Raw genomic sequence first — 24,612 nt, 5'->3', positions numbered from 1 at the left:
TGTTTCTTGACACCTGTACCTTGTCTGGTGGGAAGGATGACAGCTGCAGAAGATCCTGCTGTGGTCATCCTGCTGCAACCCCAGGCAACCCTCGCTGCCTCTTCTAGCCATTTGATCACCCTGGCTTTTATCCATGGGATTGACCGAATGGCAGGCAGCTACTAAATCCACACCGTTATCCCTGGGCAGAGGTAGAGGTCCTCTGGCTGGTCTTTCTGAGCCTTGAGGAAGTTCTGGCACAGCCTTGGGCATTCTGGGAGGCAGCTCTGCTCTCCTGAAGAGGAGGTGGGGTGGGCTGGGATGAGAGCAGGTCAGACTCTCAATCCCTCAGTTTCACGGCCTCCTTTCAGGAGATAGCTGTGTGGTTTTTCTTTCTTGATCAGCACAGGTCAGTTTGGCCAGTGTTGTGTGCTCTCCCTGATGCTTGTTTTAAAGAAGAGACAGGGGAGACAAACTTTGAAAGGGGCTAAATTTCGGTTTTGTGGGGGGCATGCCAGTGTGTGCAGAGCCCAGAGGAAAACTTTTTGTCAAAAGAAGGTGAAGAAAGGCTGGCTGCCACAGAACCAGGAGCCCTTGTGACTTGGGACCCCTCTGACAGCTGGGGTGTTTGTTATGTGCCCAGCCCTTAAGACACTTTATTGTCAAGTTGGACTGACAATTGAGAAAGTTGGTAACACCAGAAGTGCATTGTGGTTTCAGCAGTATCTGTATGTTGCTAACCGCTGCTGTCATTTATTGAGCACTTACTGTGCACCAGGCTGTGCAAAAACTTGTGTAGACAGACTCAAGTGCTTGACCTTGGGGGCAGCAAGGGAAAGGACAGTATAAATCCAGGCCTGTGGGCCAAATGTAGCCTGCATCCTATTTTTATACAGTCAGAGCTGGGAGAGGCTTTTATAGTTTTGAAGCATTGAATTAAAAAAAACAAAAAACAAAAAAAGCCGACCCACAAAGAGGAATATTTAATCGAGACCATGGTGTCCTTTAAAACCTAAAATATTTACTTGTTGGCCCTTTTTGACAGAAAAAAATGGCAAATCCTGGGATAAAAGATTGAGGCCGGTAGGAGAAGGGGGGCCAGTAGGGAAGATGGCCCCAGTCAGACAAACCAGATATCCTTTCTTTCTTTTCATTGTGAAGTGTCCTGATGGCTCAACACAAATGCACCACACTTTCTGGATTGTGTGGGCAGGTTGGCCTGCAGGTTGTGGCCCTTGCTTTATGTTAGCACTGGTCCTTAAAAAGTCCTAGGAATCAGTGATTCTAATCCCATTTTATTGGTGGAAAAACAGGTAAAAGGGCTTCACCAGCTGAAATGACATGGTGGGCTGGCAGCAGAGCTGGCTTTGAAGTCCAGGGCTGCCAAATGCCCACCCTACTGTGTGTGTGTGTGTGTGTGTGTGTGTGTGTGTGTGTATGTTTCAGAAAGGAAAAATAAGCAGCATTCAGTTTATCTGTGTGGAACAGAGACCCAAAGTAGCAGTGCTTAAACAAGATGGTATTTAATTTTTTGTGCTCTCGTGCTTAAATCCGAAGGTTGGCAGGTACCCAAGTCTCTAGGGCTGGATGGTATAGAAGTCCCCAGACCCAGATCCTTAATAGCTACCACTTCTAAAGTGAGGTGTTGGCCTAGCTTGGTGGTGCATGCCTATAATCCCAGTGGCTTGGGAAAGCTGAGGCAGGAGGATCACAAGTTTAAGGCCAGCCTCAGCAATTTAGCAAGACACTGTCTCAAAATAAAAAGTAAAAAAAAGAGCTAGGGATGTGATTCAGTGGTTAAGTGCCCCTGGGTTTAATATCTGGTACCAAAAAAGAAAGAAAGAAAGAAACATGCGTGAGGTCTATCTTCATGGTTCAGCATGGCTACTGGAGTCCAGTCTTCACACTCTGGTTTCCCAGTAGTAGGGTAAAGGAAGGGATGAATGAGGAAGGGTGCAAATGTCTGTTAAGGAAGGTTTCTGAAAGATGGCTTAGGGCACTTCTGCTTCCATCCCATGGACTAGAATGTCCGTTGTATGCAAAGGAGACTGGGAAATGTAGCCTTTAGCCCAAGTAGCCATGTGCTAAGCTAGATTCAGGGCTGCTTTTTGCTGTGCGGGAAAGGGAGAACATAACTGGCAGAGTTGCCCTGGCTGCCATGGGAAGATGTGGACCTTGCCAGGACATTTCTGGCTTATGGAAAGATGCTCAGGTACACGGTGAGAAGGGACAACTTGAAACAAAGGGGGTCCCCTTTAAGAAATGGAGTAGCAAAAGGGGAAAACGGGGTTGCGTCAGAATTGCTTTTTTTTTTTGTACTGAGGATTGAACCCAGGGGTGCTCTTCCACTGAGCTACATTCTCAGCCGTTTTTATTTTTTAGAGACAGAATCTTACTCAGTTGTCTAGGTTATCTTGAACTTTTGTTTTTCTTCATCAGCCTTCAGAGTGGCTGGGATTACAGGTGTGTGCCACTGCACCTGGCCAGAATTGCCTTTTACAAGCCTTTCACTGTGTGGTCAGGAGATGTGTACCCTTCAGGAGACGTGACAAAAGGGTCTTTTCTGAAGATTGCTTTAGCAGCAAAACACCAGGTCTACAGGAGCAGGGGGAGAGAAGCCTGTGGGAGCTTCCTAGGCTGGAGAATGGAACGGGAATGTGGCTGCAGAGTGGCCTCCCCTCAGCCTGCTTCAGAGCAGGTCAGAGCTCAGGAATTGTATTCTGGAACAAAAGGTGAATTCTACCCCGGGGGCCTCAAGGACTAGATTGTAAAGCTTTAAACCCTGTCCAGGAGTTACAAATGACCTGCCCCAGGGTTCCTTGCAGTTAAAATCTAGGTAGACTACTCCCTGCCCCCCACTTCTATTGGGGCCTGAACTCAGGGGTACTTAACCACTGAGCCACATCCCTAGCTCTTCTTATTTTTTGTTTTTTTAGATAGGCTCTCACTGAGTTGCATAGGGCCTTGTTAAATTGTTGAGGCTGGCCTTGAACTTGTGATCCTCCTATCTTAGCCTTCTGAATTGCTGAGATTACTGGCATGCACAACCACACCCCACTCCCAGCCTTCTTAACTTTTTATTTGAAGACAGGTTTTCACTGAATTACCCAGACTCGGTCTTGAACTTCAATTCTTCTGCCTCAGCCTCTTGTGCTCAGGCATGTGTCACTATACCAGGCATGTGCCACTATACCAGGCTAAGAAGCAGTTTTTTGAACCCAGGTTTCCATCAAGTGTGGATAAATGTCTCTCATCTCACACCTGTAACCCCAGTGACTCAGGAGGCTGAGGAAGGAGAATGGCAAGCTAGAGGCCAGCCTCAGCAAATTATGGAGACCCTCAACAACTCAGTGAGACGTTGTCTCAAAATAAATTATTTTGGGGAAAAAAAAAAAAAAGACTGGGGATGTAGTTCAGTGGTAAAGTGCCACTGTGTTCAATCCCTGGTACCAAAAAAAAAAAAAAAAAAAGTCTCTTACCTCTTTAGGCCCCCAGCCCCTTTTTCTAGGCATCTGAGTTTGAGACTGCGCTGCAGTTCCAGTAAGGTGGACTTGGCTTCCCACCCTGATTGCAAAGTCCTGGCCTCTTGGCCCTTCTCCTTCTATACCCATATCTGGTCCCTGCATAGGCCCACAGCCTCATGTGCAGTTTGGAAACTCAAAAGTTCTGAACATATAACTTATTTTTACTACTTATTTGACAGCATATTCTGCTGTGAGCTGCCATGTGGGCCTTTTTTATAAATTTCTGTGTCCAGTTTAGTGGCACTGAGTTATACATTCTGTTAAAAAGACATGCTTGGTTATAAGAGTATTATAGAGACTACAGAAGAGTGATATAAGTCACCTGTACATTATCATCTTTCTAAAAACCAGAAGAGTTGTCATTTGAAACAAACTGGCCCTTGTGGAAGTGTGAAGGACTGTGATGTGTACAACCTGCCGGGGTTTGGGGGCCCTTATATGAATTTGTGAGTGGAGAGTGGCCAGCACAGGCATCAAGTGCTGGGCTCCCATGTCATGGTCTGGATGTGGTGGACAGGCAGGGCCTTTCAAACTCACCAATGACTTGGAGGTACCAGCTGAGACTAGCTTAGGGGACTCTGGAAGGCATGTGTAGCTCTTTCCAGGGAAGTCTGCTCTGCCTCTAGGATCTGCTCAAGAACCTGGGGAGGTGGTGAGTTTGCCAGGACATCAGGGAAACACCACTGAGGAGAGAGGGCTGGATGGAAGGACAGGCCCAGTTGTTCCAGGCAAAGGACTGAGGCTTCTGAGGGGCTTCCAGCCGCTCAGAGCTGGCATTCTGCATCTGGTCTGTAGATGGCCCCTGGTGTGCATGGGGGGTCACATAAGCCCCTCAAAATTATATATTTTTTATTTATTATTTTTCTGTGGTGCTGGGAATGGAACCCAGGGCCTTGTCCATGCCAGGCAAATGCTCTACCACCACTGAGTCACAACCCCCGCTCAGGAGTCCCTAGAAATTGATCACAGGTTTGTTTGCTTCAGGGTAAAAGGTGAAGTGTCAGTGACTGTGACCTCAGATGAGCCTGTGAGATTCTCTTTCCATCCCATACTGAAAAGGGGTTCACAGCAACATCTTCCTGGTATGGTGTGAAGAAAATACATTTAAGGCACCCCTCCTTGTGTGCCTGGGTTTGTGTATGTGCCCTGTAAACGGGTTTAGGTATTACTGTGGGTTCTTAGCCCATTTTTCTGGGCAGAGCCTCCCTTGGTTTCCATCAGTTTCTTTTTTTTTAATATTTATTTTTTGGTTGTAGGTGGACATAATATCTTTATTTCATTTCTATGTGGTGCTGAGGTTGGAACCCAGGGCCTCATGTGTGCCAGGCAAACGCTCTACCACTGAGCCACAACCCCAGCCCCTCCAGCAGATTCTTAGAGGGATCTGTGACCTGAGAAAGAAAGGGTGACAACCACTGGAGGAACCATCCCTAGGAGTGACTCAGTCGGCCCTGGCTGGTCAGCTGCAAGTGCTGTGAGTGGACAGGTTGAGACCCTGCAAGGGGCTGGGGTGTCCTGGGAGACATGGGGAAAAGACATGAAAGGAAGGAGAGGCCAGTGGTTCCAGGTGCTGAAAAAAGTCAGAGAGAGCTAAAGCCAAGGGCAGACACTGGGTTTCCGACCCAGAGGGCACAGGCAACCTTGATAGCAGTCCCCATCTTGCAGGACCCGGTGGGGGCTGGGCCCAGCCAACTGGCAGCTGGGGAGAGGCATGTGAAGCTATGGAGTGAGGTGGGAGGCTAACCTTCCCCCACCTGGGGCCTGGAGACCCGCCCTTTCATTCATTCAGCCTGAAGTAGGCCTGGAGAGTGGCCTCACTGTCTCTGGTGCAGAGGTCACCACTTATCCAGCTTCAGACAGTCCGCAGAAACTCACGGAACAGCTGCTGTCTGCCAGTTGCTGTTTTAGAAGCTGGGGATATAGTGACACCTGAGGTAAACACGTGGTCCCATACCTGCAGGTCTGAGAATGTGGTGCCACAGGTATTAAATCAGCCATCACTCAAAAGTTCCTTGTTCCCCAAAGGGTTAGTGCCTTGGGTATTTTTTTTTTTTTTAATATTTTTAAGTTGTAGATGGAACACAATACCTTTATTTTATTTTTATGTGGTGCTGAGGATCAAACTCAGTGCCTCACACGTGCAAGGCGTATGCTCTACCACTGAGCCACAACCCCAGCCCCTGCCTTGGGTATTTTTAAGGATGCTGGGGGAGGGTCTCTACATAAAATCTGAGGGGAGGGCTGGTCACAAGGCCTCCCTGCTCAGGAAGGGGCATTAAGCTCACTAAAGAAGAATAAGTAAAGCAGGAGGCACAGTGGGGCTTGTGGCCAGCCACTAAGTCCTGACTCCACTTGTCACCATCCACATGACCACTCTGTGCCTCAGGTTCCTTGGCTATAAAGTGGGGAACTTGACGCTTCTCTTTTAGAGGTTGTTGTGAGCGGTGAGCTGACAGAAGTCAAGTGCTTAAAATAGTGTCTGGAACGCTGTACTTCCCTGGCAGTGGGAAGACCTGCTCTGGGAGTGAACTTTCGGGCCTGGCATAGCCAAGGGCAGCAGAGTGTGTAGTGGCTTTCATTCCAACAGTGACAGGGAGGAAGTGACACCCATGGTGGAGGTCGGGCTTAAGTCTGGCTCTGCCCTCCATCCTTTCTGAGTGGTATGGTCCTGGACAAGTGCCTCAGCCTTCTTGTTGGTGGGAGGTGGCTTTGGCCAGGGTGGACATCTGTGACTGGACACAGCCCCTCAAAAATCAGACACACTGTCCAACCCCAGCACAGTCCAGTTTTAGAGAACAGAGAGAATGTGGACTCCGTCTCCTCCCTGCTGGGGCCCGGGGAGTCCCCTGTGGAGAATGGCATTGAAGGGCTTGGGGAGAGGCTGCCTGGCCAGAGAGTTGACTGAAGGAAACTCCTGGGACGGGGCAGCAGCTGACCACTGAGTGAGGGGCAGCAGGACAGTGTAGTGTCTCAGTTTCCAGTCCTACTGCACTCCTGGGTCCCCTTTGTGGCAGGCCAAAATGGCTTTCCCCGGCTGGTTTGCCTTTGCCTTCTCCCTTTCTGGGCCAGAAGCTGCTGGTGCCTGAGAACACAGGCTGCAGAGCCACCCTGCTTCCTTTCCTTTCAGTTTCTTCTTGTAACATGGAAGGCTTTTTTGAGGTTAGTGACTAGTTGGATAGTATTATTATTTGACTCCTAAGCCTGAAAGAGAAATGCTTCTGCAATGCTCAACTGTGAGGGTGATCATTAAATCCGAAGACGAGGGAGAGCTGAGCTGCAAGGGGTACAGAGGGGCTTTGGAAATCCTCCTAAGACCCTCTTTTGGGGACCTGCCTAAACTGCTCCTGGATCCAGAGCCCCAGGAACCAGCAGAGGGCCCTCCTTCCAGTCTACCCACAGAAGCCTTGGTCCTGCTCTGTGCTTTTGACACTGTCCAGCTCAGACTTGAGTTGAAGAATCTGGAGGCCCTGACTCCCACCCCCGCCTTTGTTCCTCCATAACCAGTTTTATGAAGGAAATTGAAAGCAGACTTAGCCTAGAGGAGTTGGGCCTGGAGATTCCGAGGAGCTCCAGGCCTCCTCGGGTGGTTCTTTTCTTTTATTACTTCTTTCATTGCTGTTGAGGCAACACAGGCACATGTCTGGGCCTTAGGTGTCCTGTTTGATGCATCCGACAGCTGTGGTCACCTGTGTAACCCATGTTCTGCCACCCAAAGCCAGCTTGTCCTTCACTCTCTGGGTAATTTTTGTTTATTTGAGCAGTCCCTCCTTCGCACGTCTGCTCCTTTCTCTATGGGCCATTTGTCCCTTACTGCCAGGCTGGCCATTCTTGAAAACAGGTCCAGACTGGTTTGGGGAGGCTCTGCTCCCCCACCTTGCCTCTTGCACAGATCCTGAAAGCCCCTTTCCCTTTTATTCCATCTTTTTGTCTGTCTCTTTAAAGCGATTCATTACTACGCACAGTTTTGGCAGGAGCGGTCTGGGCTGTTTTTCTTTAACGTTGTTGGCAGGTCTCTCCTCCCGCTAATTGTGTTCTTGGAGGTGGGGTTCGTTTTCGCTGGGTGCCTCACGCGTGTCAGAGTGTAATGGTTTTATGTATAGCAGCCTGCCTGACAACAGGCGTGGGTGAGACTCGGGGCCTGCTAAAGGGCCCTGGCTGATCAGTGCTCTAGTGAAAAAAGGGATGCCCTTGTCACATGAATAACTAATCAAAGGCATATTGAGGGACCCAAGAGGCACATTCCAGAGAATTCAACACATTCTTCCTGAAGCTATATGGGAAGGTGAAAGGTCCTTTTGACCCCAGACTGGAGCCTCCAGATTTATGACTTGTGTCCTCTGCTTCTGAGCCCTGGGGTGAGGGGGACAGGGCACCTGGCTCCTACTCCCCCTTCCCCACGCTTGTGCCCCTGCTTATTAGCGCTTGCAGTCCCTACTATGGTTAAGCATGACCAAAGTGCCCTGCAGGCCCTGTTCCAAGTGCTTTTCATTTATCGACTGGTCCAATCATAACATCCCTGAAAGTTGGCAGGTCTTCACAGGGAGCCACAGTGGCCACAGATTACTCCCTTCATATTTACAAATGAGGAAACTGAGGCATTGAAGGTTTGGTGGTAGTGTCCTTTGTCACTGGATTGGTCATGGAAGGCTCCTAGAAACTCACTAAAAACTCACTAAACTCCCAGCTTTCCTGTGTGGTGATTCCATGGCTGGTCAGGCAGCCTCGGCACCTTGTTGTCTGTGCCACATCTGGAGTCACATCTGGTGAGGCAGCCTGAGGCTCTGGGCAGGACATGGCTCTCCTAACTCAAACATCCTGTTTAGGAGCTGAGGTGGGGCCGGAGAGGCTCTGGGAACCCTGAGGGGCCTGGCAGAGGCCCTTCCTAAGGCTACGCAGTCCTGGGACATCCTGTTTCTCTTCTGGGCCCATGGTCAAAAGTCTTTCTTCCAACATGGGCCCTGGCCAGGAACTTTGAGTGGGCCTCAGCTGCTGGCAGCTTCTTCCTGCCCATCTCCAGTTCCCCCCGTGCCTCTTCCCTGCTAAAGCTGCCCTGGCCTATCCTCTTATCTTGTGTAGTTTGGCCTCTTGGGAGCCGGCCCTGGTCCTCAGCTGGAGGCCCCTGAGTGGCCTGGGTGCTGCTATTCTGAGAGCCGGTTTCCCTGTGCAGTTTGGGGTACTCCTGCTGCTCCCCTTTCATCCTCATTCTATCCTGGTCTTTGGGGACTCTGAAAATGGCCCTTCTGCTAAGGATCTCACAAAGCACTGCTACCTCAGCCATGTGTCCCAGGCTATGGTGACCCTACGAGGCAGGCTCAATTACCTCCATGCAGTGGGGAGGGCAGGGGTCTGTGTCGTTGCCATCCTGGACATGGTGTCTGTGGCCTTCTCAGCCAGATTCTCCTTTGACTCCAGAGGCTGGGATGGAGTTTGTTTACTCTTGGACCAGTTGCTGGGTCCCCAAGCATCGCTGCTCTTTTTTTTTTTTTTAATTTTTAATATTTATTTTTTAGTTTTTGGCAGACACAATATCTTTGTTTGTATGTGGTGCTGAGGATCGAACCCGGGCCACACACATGCCAGGCGAGCGCGCTACCGCTTGAGCCACATCCCCAGCCCCTCGCTGCTCTTGAAAATGGGGCTAAGGTAGCGCAGAGGGTGATTTGGTGCCTGCACTGAGACTCTGCACAGATCACGCTCCACTGCCTGGTGTTCCATAAATCACAGCTTCAAAGTCTCAGCCGAGAAGAAAGGACAGGCCAGCCTGTGGAGTGAGGGGGCTGGGGAGGCTGGTTTTGTTGCCTTGCCCCCCTTTTTCATAATTATCCACTAAGCTTCACATTTGCAGGGGCTGCAGAACTCCCCAGGCACATCTGCCATCCCTTTTGTGGCCACAAAGCAGGGGCCAGTCACAGCAACTGATTAGCATGGCCAGGGAGACATTTGCATTTAATTGCCCCTAGTGTTCTTTTCAGAAAAGCCAAGTTCTTTCTTTGTCTTGTCCTATTCTTGGGGTTGCTCTTCTACACACCCCACAATTAGACTCCTGTTTAGGGTCTCCACACCGGGCCTGGCAGGCTAGAAGCCTTTACTCTTAAAGGCAGGGCTGGCCTTACCTCCTCTGGACCAGCCCTTTGCTAGGAGCCTCCTGCCCAGTGTTTTCCCCAGGCCTCTGACCTCCCAAAGCTGATTTGTGAGGTCTGCATGTCCCCAGTGAGGGAAGTTTTCTCTATCCCATGGTCACCCCAGAGGCAACTTGACCTTTCTCCACATGCCACCTGCAGAAGTGTCTTGAAATCAGACCTGGTGGGGGTGGGGTGAGGATAGGTCAGCCTGGGGCCATGGAGATGCTATCAGGAACCCTGGAGGAAGATGTCACCATCCCCAATTGGTTACCTCTTGGCCAAGTACTGTTTCTGAGTGGTTTCAGAATTGTTGCCATTCTCCTGGACACTTATGTTCGTGGGGAGTCTCCTAAAATAGATTAAACTCTTTTGAGTTGCCAGCCCTATATTGGAGAGTGGTCTTTTGGGGCTGTCAGATTGTTCAACATGTTAAAGGCCAATATGCCTAGTCCCTCTGTGCTTCTCATTTCCACTTAACAGAATTGAAACACACTGGGTGTGGTGACTCACACCTGTAATTCCTGCACCTTGGGAGGTTGAGGCAGGAGGATCACAAGTTTGAGGCCAGCCCCAGTAATATAGCAAGGCCATAAGCAACTCAGCAAGACCTTGTCTCAAAATAAAGAAAAGGGGGGCTGGGGTTGTGGCTCAACGGTGGAGCGCTCGCCTAGCACGTGCAAGGCCCTGGATTCGATCGTCAGCACCACATAAAAATAAAATAAACATACTGCGTCCATCTACAACTAAAAAATAAAATATTAAAAAAATAAAAATATAAGAGGGGCTGGGGATGTGGCTCAGTGATTAAGTGCCCCTGGGTTCAATCCCCAGTATCCAAAAAATTTAATAAATAAATAAAATTAAAACACTGAGAATGGAGAATGAAGGGGACTTTCCTACTCTAACTTCCCACACGTCTGCTGAGAATCAACATTTAGGGGGTCATTTTGAAATGACCTGAAAACTTAAGTTGTAACCTATGAAACTTAAAATGAAGAATGAAGAGTGTTGGGGATATAGCTCAGTTGGTTGAGTATTTGCCTCGCATGCACAAGGCCCTGGGTTCAATCCCTTAGCACCATAAAAAAGGTGGGGGGGGGGCTGGGAATATAGTTCAGTGGTAGAGCACTTGCTTAGCATGTCCAATCTGGCTTCCATTCCTAGCAAACACACACACACACACACACACACACACACACACACCTCAAATGGTGTGGGTGGTATGGGAAACCAATTTCTCTGTTGGCTGCAGGTTCAGCCATGTGTTCAGATGGCCACTCCCTGGCTGTAAAGATTGACTCTTGAGGGGCTTCCAAGGCAGATGGGTCTGGGGTTGGCTACTTGGGGAATAGGGTCAGATGCCTGGACTGGACCTGTCATGAACTTGTGTTCAGAATTCTTTCTGGGGTTCCTGCTCTGCCTCACTGTAGAGCACCTTGGGGACATGGGGACTGGGACCTGTGTTTTGTACCAGCACCACCCTGCTTTGTGCCTGTGGGCACAGGGTGTGTCCATCCTAACAGCCTGAGCCATGCTTCATTTTATTTTTCTAGACAATAAAGCTGAGGCTTAGGGAGGGGAAGGGCCCTTGCTTGCAGGTGGCCAAGCCTAGGTTCAGATGTGGGTCTGACTAAGTCTAGAGCCAGGCTCTGGTAACTGCACCTGGCCTTGGTCTTCTTGGCAGTAAAGGAGAAGGGTTTTCCCAGGTGACAGCTGCCTGGAATGCAAGCCAAAGCTCTGCTGCCCCGGGGCAAGCTGATGTGGTCCAGCCTGCTGCCCCACCTCCATCACATCCCCTGGGACTGGGGGCCGTGGCATGGGTGCAGGGCTTTCTTTGGAAGATATTGTGCAGAGAAGATAGAGCTGACCTTCCTCCTCCAGCTGGGGCACAGCAGAGGCCCACGCCTGTCCTCACTGCTCTCCCCACCTGGGCAGGGTCTGAAAGGGTGGGTGGGTTGGGGTCCAGAGTCAGGCCTGCCCACTCTGGAGTGGACTGGAATGGACATCAGGCCTCTCCTGCTGTGGCAACTGCCTTTTGTGTGGTTATCTTTTTATGTATAGGGTAGAAATTCAGCTTACTGGAGAGTGACGTGATCTTCCCTGCACACTGCTGCCAGCTTCCCTTGGGTTTTTTAGGCCCACGTGCATAAATCTCTTGGCTTGAAGTTATGCACATTTCAACAATGGGGGGGTGGGCCGATGGAAGAGTATTGCCTTCCCAGAGCCAGTCCCTAAAGTCATTTTATTGTTTCTAGATCAGCTCTTCTGCTGGTCCCCTCATTTTTACTCATACGATACAAGTGGTCACTTTAACATATCAGTGTCTACAGATTGAAACCTGCTTCTTTTAATTGGCTGCATCTTCATTCATTCAATGGATATTAAGTTTCCTGCTGCTTTGGACTTATTCATATCTAGGTATGTCTTTCCTCATGTTTGCAAGTAGGGCCTTGTAGGGTCAAGCCCTGTAGGTGGATTTTGGGGTCACTTGCCCTTGGAAGAGTTGCCCAGATTTGGTGCTTTAGTGTACCAGGAGCAGTGCCAGACCAGGGCCCCCAAGTCTGCATGACCAAGGGGAGGGGCTGGGATTCACCCAGAGAGTGGGGCCTGGCCATAGGAGCCCAGGGTGACTTCATGGTCCTTAAATACTACTAGAAAGGGCAGAGTGTGGCAGCAGCTGCTCTGGATCTTCTCTAAGGACAGCATTAGAGAATGGAGCTTAGGTTATGGCAGGTGAGTGAGGCTAGGCTGGGTTAGGATTCCTGTGGCTGGGATTTTTTGCTGAGACAGGCATTGATCTGTCACTGATGACAGTAATAGTGACTGATTCCATTTATTAAGCCCTTGTTACAATTACTACTACCTCCATTATCGTGGAATCCTAGAAGCAGGGGAGGATTTTCATCCTTAATTTATGCCCAGTTTTCCAGTGGAGCTCCTGAGGCCGGGTGGAGGCAAGAACTGGGGTGGGGAGGCAGGAGGTTAGGAATCCCACACCAGCACAGTTCTCCAGGCTCTGCTGCCTGCCAGCTGTGACCTAGAGCAGTTCCAGGAGAGTGCACTGGGCTGGCTGCCAGGCCTTCCACGTGGGTTATGTCATCCCACCCTTGGGATATGTCAGGATGCCATTGGACAGATGAGGAAACTAAGGCCCAAGGTCATACAGCTGGAGAGGGTCTTTTTAGTTTCCAGAAGCCATCACTCTAACTCCTTCCCTGCTGGATGACCCCAGAGCGATCTCTTCCTTCTGGCCACTGGGATGTTAAACCATGCGAGACAGAGGAAGCTTCTGATGCTGACTGGTTTGGAAGCAAGATTTTCACTGCAGGGGTGGTGGTGGGGGTGGAGGGGGACTCCCAGTGTCTCCTCTCCTTTACTCTAGTGTGACTCTCACGCTGTCTCTATGCATCAGCCTGTTTTGCTTCCTTCCAGCACTTACCACCAGCTCCTGCTGCCCTGTCTTCTCACTGGTGTGCAGAGTTGTTTGCCTCTCACCCTCAGCTCTCAGGAAGGGCTTGGCCTTCATGTTCACCTCTGGGCCCCCTGTCCCCACCTTGGCATGGAGCAGGGTGTGCCTGGGTGAGTTTAGGAAGGCACCTGTCTTCAGTTGGGAAGGGGTGGGGGTCTTTCTTTTTCTCACCTACTCCTTTGCCGTGGAATGTTTTTCTCTGGAAGGTATGCAGGCTGTTTTTTTGGCAGTAGGAGGTGATTTATTTGGACAAGCCTTTCACATCTCTCCCCCCACAGGTCTGCCAAGATAAATAGCCTTAATTATTCCTCTGTTTGGTGGCAGTAATAATGTCCCACTAGAGAGGCAAAGGCTTGAGATGTAGCCTTTTTGTTCCCCCCCTGAGCTGGTGACTATGTTTCGGTCTCATCCTCAACCTCCTCTGTCTTGTGCAAGGTTGGAAGGTTCCACAGGAGGAAAAAGCTTAACTCCAGGCTGTCCAACTGTCCCCCTTCTGCTAGGTCCCTCTGACACAGGTCTGCCCAGTCTGGGGTGCAGACAACCCTTACTTTTTCACTGCTTTCTAGAAATAAGGAGGAAGGGAAGGAGGGCAGAACAACAGGGAGCATTACTGTGTTGCTGCCCACCATCTCCTAGTAGTGGAGGGGCCCCCAGCTAAAGCCATACTTGTGGGCAGGGACAGGCTGGCTTTGGACTTGGGTGGCTGGGCTTCCATACCCTCTGTCTCTTGTGCTTAGGAGAAGAGTCAGGGCCTGGGGACACCATTCAGATCAGCATCCTAGCCATGTACAGAGCCTGAGTCCATACTTCACAGATTGGTCAGGTGGATGGGCAAGGCCCGCATCAAATGAGGAGTCACCATGCAATTAGAGCTTATCCAGAAAGTGCTGGAGCACCTCTTGGTGGAGGTGCCAAAGAGGCAGGGGAAGAGGGGAGGGTGTTCCTGGCTAAGGAGCCTCAGAGGCTAGAAATAACTTCTGCCAGTGGTCTGGGGGCGCTGAGCGAATGGCAAAACCAGTGTGACTGCAGGAGGGACAAGGCACTGCACTGAGGCTGCAGATGCTGGCAAGGGATATGACCCTGTGTGGGGTTAGAACCCTTCTGGAAGGCTCTGGAAAGCCATAGAGAACTGTTTTTGTTTTGCTTTTCATTTGTTTGTTTGCTTTGGTATCAAAGCAAAAAAACCCCCAGTGCTCAACCACTGAGGCACATCCCCAGTCCTTTTTTATTTTGAGACAGAATCTTGCTAAGTTGCTTAGGGCCTCGCTAAGTTGCTGAGGCTGGATTTAAACTTGGATTTCTCCTGCATCAGCCTCTCAAGTCATGGGGATTGCAAGGCACGCACCACCACACCTGGCTCATTTTTGTTTAGGAGATGGCATCTCACTGTGTTGCCCAGGCTGGTCTCCTGGGCAGTGATCCTCTTACCTCTGCCTCACAAGTAGCAGGGGCTATAGGAATGCACTAGCGGGAGGGGTGTTAAACAGAGGAGAGAGCCAAGCAAATGGGCTGTGTTAGATACTGTGTGACTTGTAGGGTGGACCAGGAGATGACTAGGGCTTGGGGTGTTCCCTTGTACTGTATGGTCCAAGTGCCCCAAGACAGGTCTCTTTGTTTGTTGAAGCCCCTCTGGGTATCAAGCCCTGGGGCAGGTCCAGGGCATGCCAGTGAATGGTATAGGTAGGCCTCCGGTTAGCCACAACCACTGTTTCCTTTCTCTTTAGCTTTTTTTTTTTTTTTGTGTGTGTGTGTGTGTGTGTTTAAAGTTCTGAACTATGGAGCCCCCTATATCTCAGGGTTCCCAGATTCTTCTGTGGTGGATCCCATGGTGCTGCCCTGGGGAGCCAACAAGGAAAGGGCCTGCAGGGTAGGGAGCAGTAGCCTGAGTCCTGCTGGAGCTACCCTCTTGCCAGCTGCCTAGCTGCTTTAGCCCCTCCACCTCTAGCCCCAGCACCTTCCACCTGTCTCACAGCATGTGGACACTCCTGGGGCTGCTCATGCCTGTGGAAGCAGCTAGGTTCTTGTCCAGGAGCCCTCCAGAGCCTCCTTGGACCCGCAGCAGCTTGCCCATACATCAGCCTGTCCTGTGCGGAGGCCTGTCAGTGGCCTCCCTGGCCAGTGTGCCCCTTTCCTACCCTTCGTATGCTCCTTCCTCTCACTGGAGGATTTGTACTCAGTCTGCTCTCCAGGCTGGGTCAGGTGTACCTCTAGGCTCTCATAGTACACATGAGCCCCTCACCTGGGGATACTTGTCACTTTGCCACCTGGCTATCCTTAACTCCTCTGGGAATGGGAAGCATGTCCTCTTGCCCAATGCCTGGTGAATAAATGAAGGAGGGGGCTCAGCTCCTAGTTTCTGCACCTGTAATTCCAGACATGGTGACCTTGCATGGTTTTGTAGATTGTTTACTGGCACATAGCCATGTTCCCTCATTTACTTATTTTCTGCCGCAAGGCAGAATTGAGTCACTGGAGCAGAGATCATACTGCCCACAAAGGCAAAAATATTTATTGTCTGGTCCTTTATAGGGAACATTGGCCTAGTCCTGCACCAGGGTGCACAGAGAACTCATAGGGCACAGGGGTTAGAAGCAGGGACCCTTGAGCAACAGCCTCAGCCCCCTCTTGGTATATGACCTTGAGTAAGAGACTTCACCTTTCTAAGCACTCTAGTGAGGTGAGGGGGAAACAAGGGGCCCTATGAAAAGCTAAACAGAGCCTGGCCTCTGCTAAGGATTGTCACTTGTTTTTTAGCCCCAGATCTCAGTCTCAGCAAGGTGTGAAGGGGCTTGAGGCCTCATGATAGAAATTGGGTGTTTATGACATGGGACCAGGGGTCTTGCTTCCTGGGGAGCAAGGCAGGATCCCTCAAAGGTGGGGTGGTTTTCCTACCCATTAGGAATCTGCTTGAGCAGTACTTGCTTTATGGAGCTGTCGCCTGCCATTTTGGCCCCAAAACTTCAATGGGACAGGCTGTTGTGCAGTAGATGAGCAAGTAGTGCCAGGCTAGACCTGGGAGTAGGACGGCAGACTTTGGGGGGGCGGGGGCTGCAGCATTATTCATCCTCAGTCTGGTTTGATTCCTCGTGCTCCTTTTTCCATTCCTCCCTAGAGAGGCTGCCCAGACAGGGCCTCTTCACAGCTGTGGCCCACCCCCTCCTTTTATTTATGGGAAGAGAAATCCCGGCTCTGACCTGGTTGTGGTTGGCTGGAACCCAGCACAACCACCCCACCTGAGAGATCCCACTGAGTCATCCCTAACACCCCTAATTGCCCCTACCTCTCTAGCCCGTGTGCAAATAATCCAGTTTGTGTGACAACTGTGGGGCCTTCTGGATTGGTTTCTAGAAGCTGACACAGAAGACCTTTTCAACTTTAGGGCCCTTGAGGCCCTGTTCCTTCCATGTTTCACACTGTGATGGCTGAATGGCCAGTCAGTGGGAGGGCAGTTGACAACCTTGCAGTGTACCAGGAGTTTCCTGAGGAACAGAGCCTAGGTGTGTGTGTGTGTGTATCTTAACTCCACTGCCAGATCCAGACCCCTAAAGCTTCCAGGCCCTAAAGCCTGTGGGGAGGAGAGGTGCCCTTGCAGGATGTCTTTGCCCTGGGGCCCATCCAGGAGGCAGGGGGGTCTTCTCTGGCCACAGGTGTTCCTTGGCCATTGGCTGAGTATCAGCCCAGGAATGCAGTTGTCCAGAGGGGGGAAAAAGGAGAAGGAGGGGCAGTTTGTTCATGTGGCTTTTTGGAGCTGGAGGATTGTGTGGAGCCCTGGGGAAGGGGTGCAGTGGGGAGAGGCTGGGTGAGCGAGGGGACAAATCATGTAGGACCCTGACTTCCAGTTCAGGAGCTCAGGTGTCTCCTAAAGGAAGGTCACCCCACCCCTACAGTGCTGGGACCTTGAACCCAAGACCTCAAGCACGCCTGGCAAGTGCTGTACCACTGAGCTCCATCCCCCAATCCCCTCCCCCACTAAAATTTTAAAAAGCAGGGAGGGACACAGTTGAGCGTTGGTTTGTCAGATATTTTCCTGGTGCCTCTTGTGTGTCAGAGACTGGCTTGTGGTCCAGCTGTGACTTGTCAGGAAATGCTGGCATGGGCTTTAGCTGCTGCTGCTATGAGGAGACAGGTCCTCTCTCCCTCAGTCCAGACTTCCCTGGCCTAAGCCCAGCTCCTATTGCTGGCCAAAGCCAAGCGTCCTTTAGCCGCAGGTACTGTGGTCGCCTGCCTGGCGCCAGGTTGCAGAGGGGCACCTAGGACAACCGGTTAGGTTGCCAGGTTGCCTCATAAACAGAGGCTCTCCCTGGGTCTCCTTACTGTCAGCTAGGCACAGCTGGCAGATGAGATTTATCTTCACCTCAGGAGAGGCATTTATAAGGCACCATGCCAAGATCCCTTCCTTGGACCCACTTAGAGCTGAATTTGGAAGCACCTTGTCTTGGGTCTGCTGTGGCTATAGTGGGACCAGAGCCGGCAGTGGCTGATCCATACCCTCTTCCATTCTGCTTATGGGAGGGAGTGTGGCAGGGCCCGGAGTGTGGGGAGCCCTTCTCCTAGCCCTTTCCATTGCTCAGGCTACATAACAGCAACCTAGAGCAAGGGCCTGTGAGTACCTGTGGGCTCTTGAGTCCAGTCACAGATCTGGAATCTTCAATTGGTAACATTTCTCTTTTTCTATGGAAGTAGAACTCCCATAACCTAAAATGAACCTCCCTCCCTCCCTTTCTTCCTTTGCTTTCTTTTTTTCTTTTATTCATTTATGTACTGGGGCTTGAACTCTGGGGCAGGAATGCTGTGACACATCTCCAACACGTTTTTTCATTTTGAGGCAGTCTTGCTAAGTTGCTGGGGGTCTTGCTAGGTTACCCCAGGCTGTTTGAATTTGCAATCCTCCTGCTTCAGCCTCTGGAATCTCTGGGATTACAGACTTCTGTCTCCACACCTGGCTAAAATAAACCATTTTAAAGTGTACAATTCAGTGGCATTTAGTGTATTCACAGTGTTGTGTAACTGTGACCTGTGTCTAGCTGCCAAACATTTTCATGCATTTCAAACATTTTCCTCCAAAAGGAAACCCCACACCCGTTAAGCACTTGCTCCCCATTCCTGCCTTCTTGCAGTGCCTAGCAACCCCAGTCTGCTTTCTGTCTCTATGAATTTCCTTGTTGTGATCTTCTTTCACTGAGCATAATATTTTTAAGATTCTTCCAGGTTGTAGCAGGTCTCAACACTTGGTCAAGTTATAGTCTATTTTATTCTTTAAGTGGCTGTGAATAATATGCTTGTATTTTTTTTTTTTTTTTTGGTACCGTGGATTGAACTCAGGCACTTGACTACTGAGCCACTGAGCCACATCACCGTGCCTGGCTTGTTTGTTTGTTTTGTAGTGTTGGGAAATCAAACCTAGGGCCTTACATATGGTAGGCAAGGGTTCTACCACTAAGCTATATACCCTCAGAACCCAAGTGTTTGTAAATTTGATATAATCCAATTTACATCTTTTCCTTTCATTGCTCATTTTGATTTTCTTTCATTACTTTCATTTTGATTTATGTGTTAGGTTTTTTTTTTTTTTTTTTTTGGGTGTGTGTGTGTGTGTGTGTGTGTGTGAGATTTTCATAGAATACCTGAGAAAAACAACATAAAGGAGGAAAGATTTATTTTGGTTTATTTTTTCAGAGGTTTCAGTCTGGGTCATCTGGCTTCATTGCTTTGGGCCTGAGGCATGATGGAGGAAAGCCGTTCACTTCATGGCAGCCAGGAAGCAGAGAGAATAAGGGGACAAGATATGCCCTGGAAAGACATGCCCCCAGTGACCTCTTTCTTCCCACTAGGCCCCTTCCTCTATAGTTTCTGCCACCTTCCTATAGTTCATTCGATTACTAACCTCTCAATGGATTAATCCATTGATCAGATGAGAGTCCTTGTGATCCATTCACTCCCCAAAAGCCCTCCCTATAAATATTACTGCGTTAGGGATCAAGCCTTAAAGATATAATGAGCCTTTGGGCTTCCAGGTCCAAACTACAGCAGTTTCATACCCAGGAATCCACTGCTAAATTGAAGGCCATAAAGATTTACTCCTGTGTTTTTTTTCTAACAGTGTTAATAGTTTTAGCTCTTATATTTAGGTTATTGATGCATTTTGAGGTTTTCTTTGTTTTCCCCCAGTGCTAGGAATCAAACTCAGGGCCTTGTATGTGCTAGGTAAGTGCTCTATCACTGATATAAATCCTGAGCTCGTTAGTTTTTGGTATGGCATGAGGTAAGGATCCAGTGTCATTTTTTCCCAAGTGGATACCCTGTTGTCAGAGCACCCTTTGTTGATGAAACTTCTTTCTCCTTTAAATGTTCTTGGCACCCTGATCTAAAATCAACTGGCCATAAGTGGAAGGAGTTTAAGTCTATTCCACTGATTTATGTGTGTTCTTTTGCAAGTAGTACACTGATTACTGTACCTTTGTGTAGTGTGTTTTGAAATTGGAAAGTGTCAATTCTGCAACTTTGTTATTGTTTTTCAACATTATTTTGGCTACTGGGGGTGATTAGAAACATTTTTTCCCCCAATACCAGGGATTAAACCCAAAGCCTCACTAGTGCTAGACAACCACTTTAACACTGGGCCACATTCCCAGCCCTTTTAGTTTTATTTTAGACAGGGTCTCACAGGGCTGGCCTTGAACCTGGTGATCTTCCTGCCTCAGTCCCCCTTGTAGCTGGGATTACAGGCATGTGCTACTGTACCCCATTTGGAAACATTTTCTTTGACAACACCAGCACTCTGTAAATTTAGTTATTATTGATGAGCCATTTGAAAGCAAGCTGCAAGACATCACACAAATTCACTCTAAACACTTCTGCATGTATCTTCTAATAAGGGCATTCCTCTGAAAACCACAGTGCCATTGTCATATCCAGATAATTTCAGACTGTTGCACATACAGTCCATGCTTGCATTTCCCCAGTGGTTGTTTACAGTTTTTTTTTGCAGGGGTGGGTACCAGGAATTGAACTCAGGGGCACTCAACTACAGAATCACATCCCCAGTCCTATTTTTTATTTTATTAGAGACAGTATTTCACTGAGTTACTTAGCACCTCCTCGTTGCTGAGGCTGGCCTTAAACTCGTGATCCTCCTGTCTCAACCTCCAGAGCTGCTGGGATTCAGGCGTGCGCCACTGTGCCTGGTTACCTATAGGTTTTTAAAGAACCTTTTGCTCGGCCCCAGTTCAGGATCCACTTGGCATTTTTTATCCTCCACTCTTGAGTCTCCTTCACTCGGAATAGCCCCCAGCAGTTTTTCTCTCTCTTGACATGGGTTGTTTGGGGATACCAGACTGGTTCTCTTGCAGACTGTGCCACGATCTGACATACTCTGTTGTCCCCTTGTGATGGAACAATACTACACAGGCACTGGCTATCCTGCTACAACATGGCAGGAATACAGTGTCATTCGATTGGTCAGTTCTGCTCCTGAAGACACTGAGTTTCATCCTTTGGCCAAGGTGGGGGCACACTGCTCATTTGTAGAATGGTAGCAGTGTTGATGGACATGGAATGTGGTGCTTCCTTCCTCTGTGCTGCACCCTCTAAGGACACATAATAACCCCACCCCATCAGCCCCATTTGACAGATGAGAAAATTGAGGCTTTGAGAAGCTAAGTGATCTGCCCGTATCACACTAAGAGGTGTGGGTGGGGCATAAACCCAGGAGGTCTGGCTCCACAATGACTCACAATGACTATACCACAGCCTGAAAGGGTTCAGCAGGGTGGGCAGGGCATTTCCAGGCTGATGGCTGTGAAGGTATTGAAGGCCAGTGACCCCTCAGGATCTGAATGAAAACTCTCTTGGTCAGCTGAGTCCAGGGCACCCTGCCAGGTTTTAATGACCCCATAACCTTGCTCTCGTTGTGCCTTACTATGTCTTCTCATGGAGGAGCCCCTGCCAAGTGGCCGTCAGCCCTCACGGGGTCAGGATGCTTCCCTTGGTACCCAGGCCCTTCCCCTGTGGATGCCTGCTTCTTCTCCCACTTGACACAGTCCTGGAGGGCACAGGCTGTGTTCTCCTTCTTGATTGGGTCCAGCTCATCCTCACTGTGGGCTGGACTGGCAGGGCACCTGGCAGCACTTCCAGGTTGGGAAGACAGAGTGGGAAGGTGGCAGGGACACAAAATCAAACAAAGGAAGCCCACAGGGTGTTGTTGCTTATACCAGCTTCTCTCTCTTGCAGATGAAGATGTGTGTGTGTTTAAGTGCTCAGTGTCCCGAGAGACAGAGTGCAGCCGCGTGGGCAAGCAGTCCTTCATCATCACCCTGGGCTGCAACAGTGTTCTCATCCAGTTCGCCACACCGAGCGGTACGTGTCCATGCCATGGTGGGTGGGGGGCCTGGAGTCAAGTGAAATAGTGGTCTGTCCATCCCAGCCAGTGTTCCACCACTGTCAAAAATAATTCCAGCTTGGTGCTACATCTCAGTCCCCTTGTATGACTATATTCCAAAGTGGTTCTTTCAGTTCTAGCTAGGATTATTAAAATTGTAAAATATACATAACAAAAATTGATCATTTTAACCCTTTTTAAATATGTAGGTCAGCGGCATTAAGTACATTTACATTGTTGTGTAACTATGACTATTATGTCTCCAGAATTTTCTCATCTTTCCAAACTATTTTTGTTGTTGTTGTTCTTTTTTAGAAGTTGGGGTCTCACTATGTTGCCCTGGCTGGCCCCAAACTCCTGGGCTCAAATGATCCTCTTCTCTAAGACTCCTAAGTAGCTGCGACTACAAGATGCACCATTGTGCCCAGCTTCACACTGTGTATTTCATTTATTTAATTTTTTAAAAAAATATTTTTATTTTTTAAAAATATATGTTTAGTTGTTGATAGACCTTTATTTTATTTTTTTTTTATGTGGTTCTAAGAATTGAACCCAGTGCTTCACACATGCTAGGCAAGTGCTCTACCACTAAGCTTACCACCCAGCCCCTATTTATTTATTTATTTATTTGTTTTTATGTGTTTTTATGTGCTGCTGAGGATTGAACTCAGTACCTCACACGTGCGAGGCAAGCGCTCTACCACTGAGCTACCACTCCCAGCCCCTATTTATTTATTTATTTGTTTGTTTGTTTTGGTACCAGGGATTGAACTCAGGGGCATTTTAACCATGGATCCACATCCCCAGCCCTTTTCTTTTTTATTTTGGACAAGGTCTCGCTAAGTTGCTTAGGGCCTCACTGAGTTGCTTAGGGCCTTGCTATGTTGCTGAGGCTGGCTTTGAACTCACAATCCTCCTGCCTCAGCCTTATGGGCTGCTGGGATTTCAGGAATGTGCCACACACCTGGCTGTATTTTATTTTATTTTTAGTTGTAGATGGACCCAATACCTTTATTTTTTTTATTTATTTATTTTTATGTGGTGCTGAGGATCGAACCCAGTACCTTACACATGCTAGGCAGTACCTCACACTGAGCCACAACCCCAGCCCATGTATTTAAATTTTTTAAGAAATGGTTTTATAAATCAAGTACAATGGTGCATGCCTGTAATTTCAGTGACTTGGGAAGTTGAGGCAGGAGGATGGCTAGTTCAAGGGCAGCATCTACAACTTAACGAGACCTGTATCAAAATTAAAAAGGCTGGGGATTTATATAGTTCAGCGGTAAAGTGTTCCTGGATTCAATCCCAGTACCTCCAAAAAAAGATGTTTTATAAATATGTTCTCTCTTGTATTTTTCTGTTTGATAAAATTTAGTGGTAATTTTTCTACTTCTGTATCAATAACTTTTGTTTGTAGATATATTTATTTATTTAGATGGGACTGGGGCTAGAACCCAGGCCCTCATGCAGGCTAGGCAAGTGCTCTGCCACTACATTTGATAAATTCATTTTAAAGGACTATAGAACATCACACCCAGGGAGGGAGGGTGGTGACAGGTTCTCTACTGTGCTTCTCTGGGTCCACGGAATTTATCTACTTTATTGGGCATCAAAGTGGTGTCTCTTGTGCCAACTGCCACATGTAGACACTGCCATCAGCTCCTGGGTGGATGTGGGGTTGCTTGCTGGAGATGTGACACTGAGGTCAGTGGCCTATGCCTTTGAAAGCTTCACCAAGCTGCTTTCTTGATAGGAAATGCCCAGATCCATTCTCGGTGCTGGCAACCCCGCTATCTCCTCATGGTGGTCACCAAGTGGTATTTTTAGTTGATTTGCTCCTTTTTCTTTTTTTAATTGTGTGTGTGGTGCTGAGGATCAAACCCAGGGCCTCACACATGCTAGGCAAGCATTGTACCACTGAGCTATATTCCCAGCCATTTTTATATTTTATTTTGAAACAGGGTCTTGCTCAAGTTGGCCTTTTAACTTGTGATCCTCCTGTTTTAGCCTCCCAAGTAACTTGAGATTCCAGGTGTGTGTGCCTGTGCCAGGCTCTTCTTTTCTTTTACACTTGTACATTATTCAGGTAGAAAAGAAATCATCAAATCACAGTTCAAGGTACAAAAGTCAGATGGTGGAGCCAGGTGGAGTGGCACACACCTGTGATCCCAGTAATGGGGAAGACTGATGCAGGAAGATTGTAAGTTTAATAAGGCAGCTTAGGCAACTTAGCAAGACCCTGTCTCAAAATTTAAAAAAATTAAAAAGGCTGGGAATGTGACTTAGTGGTAGAGCACCACTGGGTTCAATTCCTATACAAAAAAAAATATGTCATGCATCCTGACAGAAAGTCAGCCATGGCTCATTCAGAACCCCTCAAATGGCTGAGTGCACAGCCTTCTGGGATGGGTTGTTTGCAACCCCCTTGTGACTTAGCTTCCCCATTTCAGATTTCTGTTCTTTCTACAACATCCTGAAAACCTGTCGGGGGCACACCCTGGAACGGTCGGTATTCAGCGAGCGGACGGAGGAGTCCTCGGCTGTGCAGTACTTTCAGGTAGGTTGGCGCCCATTCTGGGCCAGGCCACCTCTGCTGAGTGGCCCTGTCCTATCTTTCTGAACCATGGGAAGCAATGTAGCACAGGGCAAGCCCCTGAGTGTTCACATACTGGCTCTGTCCCCTACTAGCCATGTAATCTTGGGCAGGTATCCTCTGTTTGCTGGGCCTCAGTTTCCTCATCTGTGAGGCCTGAGAGGATTGCTGGAAGGATCTGAGTGTGCGTGAACCCCAGGTTCCCAGGTGTTTTGAATAATGATAGAATGCTTGCAATGTCCTAAAACCTCTGTGTGATCAAGGCACAGTCTAAGTATCGTTGGGTTTTTTTGTTTGTTTGATGTTTTGTTTTTTTAAATATTTTTTTAGTTGTAGTTGGACATAGTGCTTTATTTTATTTATTTTTATGTGGTGTTGAGGATTGAACCCAGCACCCTGCACATGCTAGACGAGTGCTCTACTGCTGAGCCACAACCCCAGCTCCCAGTCTAAGTATCTATACATGCCCAGAAACACTCAGACCCTCCCAACAACTAGAGGAGGTAAGTGCTATTATTGTCCCCATTTTACAAATGAGAAAACTG

General features: G+C 48.8%; 1 protein-coding gene across 2 annotated transcripts in view; it reads left to right on the top strand.

Moving 5' to 3' along the window:
* The window catches only part of Carm1 (coactivator associated arginine methyltransferase 1), a 46,153-nt gene that overhangs the window by 3,867 nt on the left and 17,674 nt on the right, over window positions 1-24,612 (top strand). For both annotated transcript variants that reach the window (XM_027955097.2, XM_027955095.2), the window contains exons 2-3: window positions 21,324-21,449; window positions 23,925-24,031. In XM_027955097.2, the coding sequence (XP_027810898.2) occupies window positions 21,324-21,449; window positions 23,925-24,031 (233 nt within the window). The remainder of the gene's footprint in view (window positions 1-21,323; window positions 21,450-23,924; window positions 24,032-24,612) is intronic.

The sequence above is a fragment of the Marmota flaviventris genome, chromosome 1 (assembly GCF_047511675.1).
Source record: "Marmota flaviventris isolate mMarFla1 chromosome 1, mMarFla1.hap1, whole genome shotgun sequence".
NCBI lineage: Eukaryota > Metazoa > Chordata > Mammalia > Rodentia > Sciuridae > Marmota > Marmota flaviventris.
This window is presented reverse-complemented; position numbering and strand designations above follow the sequence as displayed.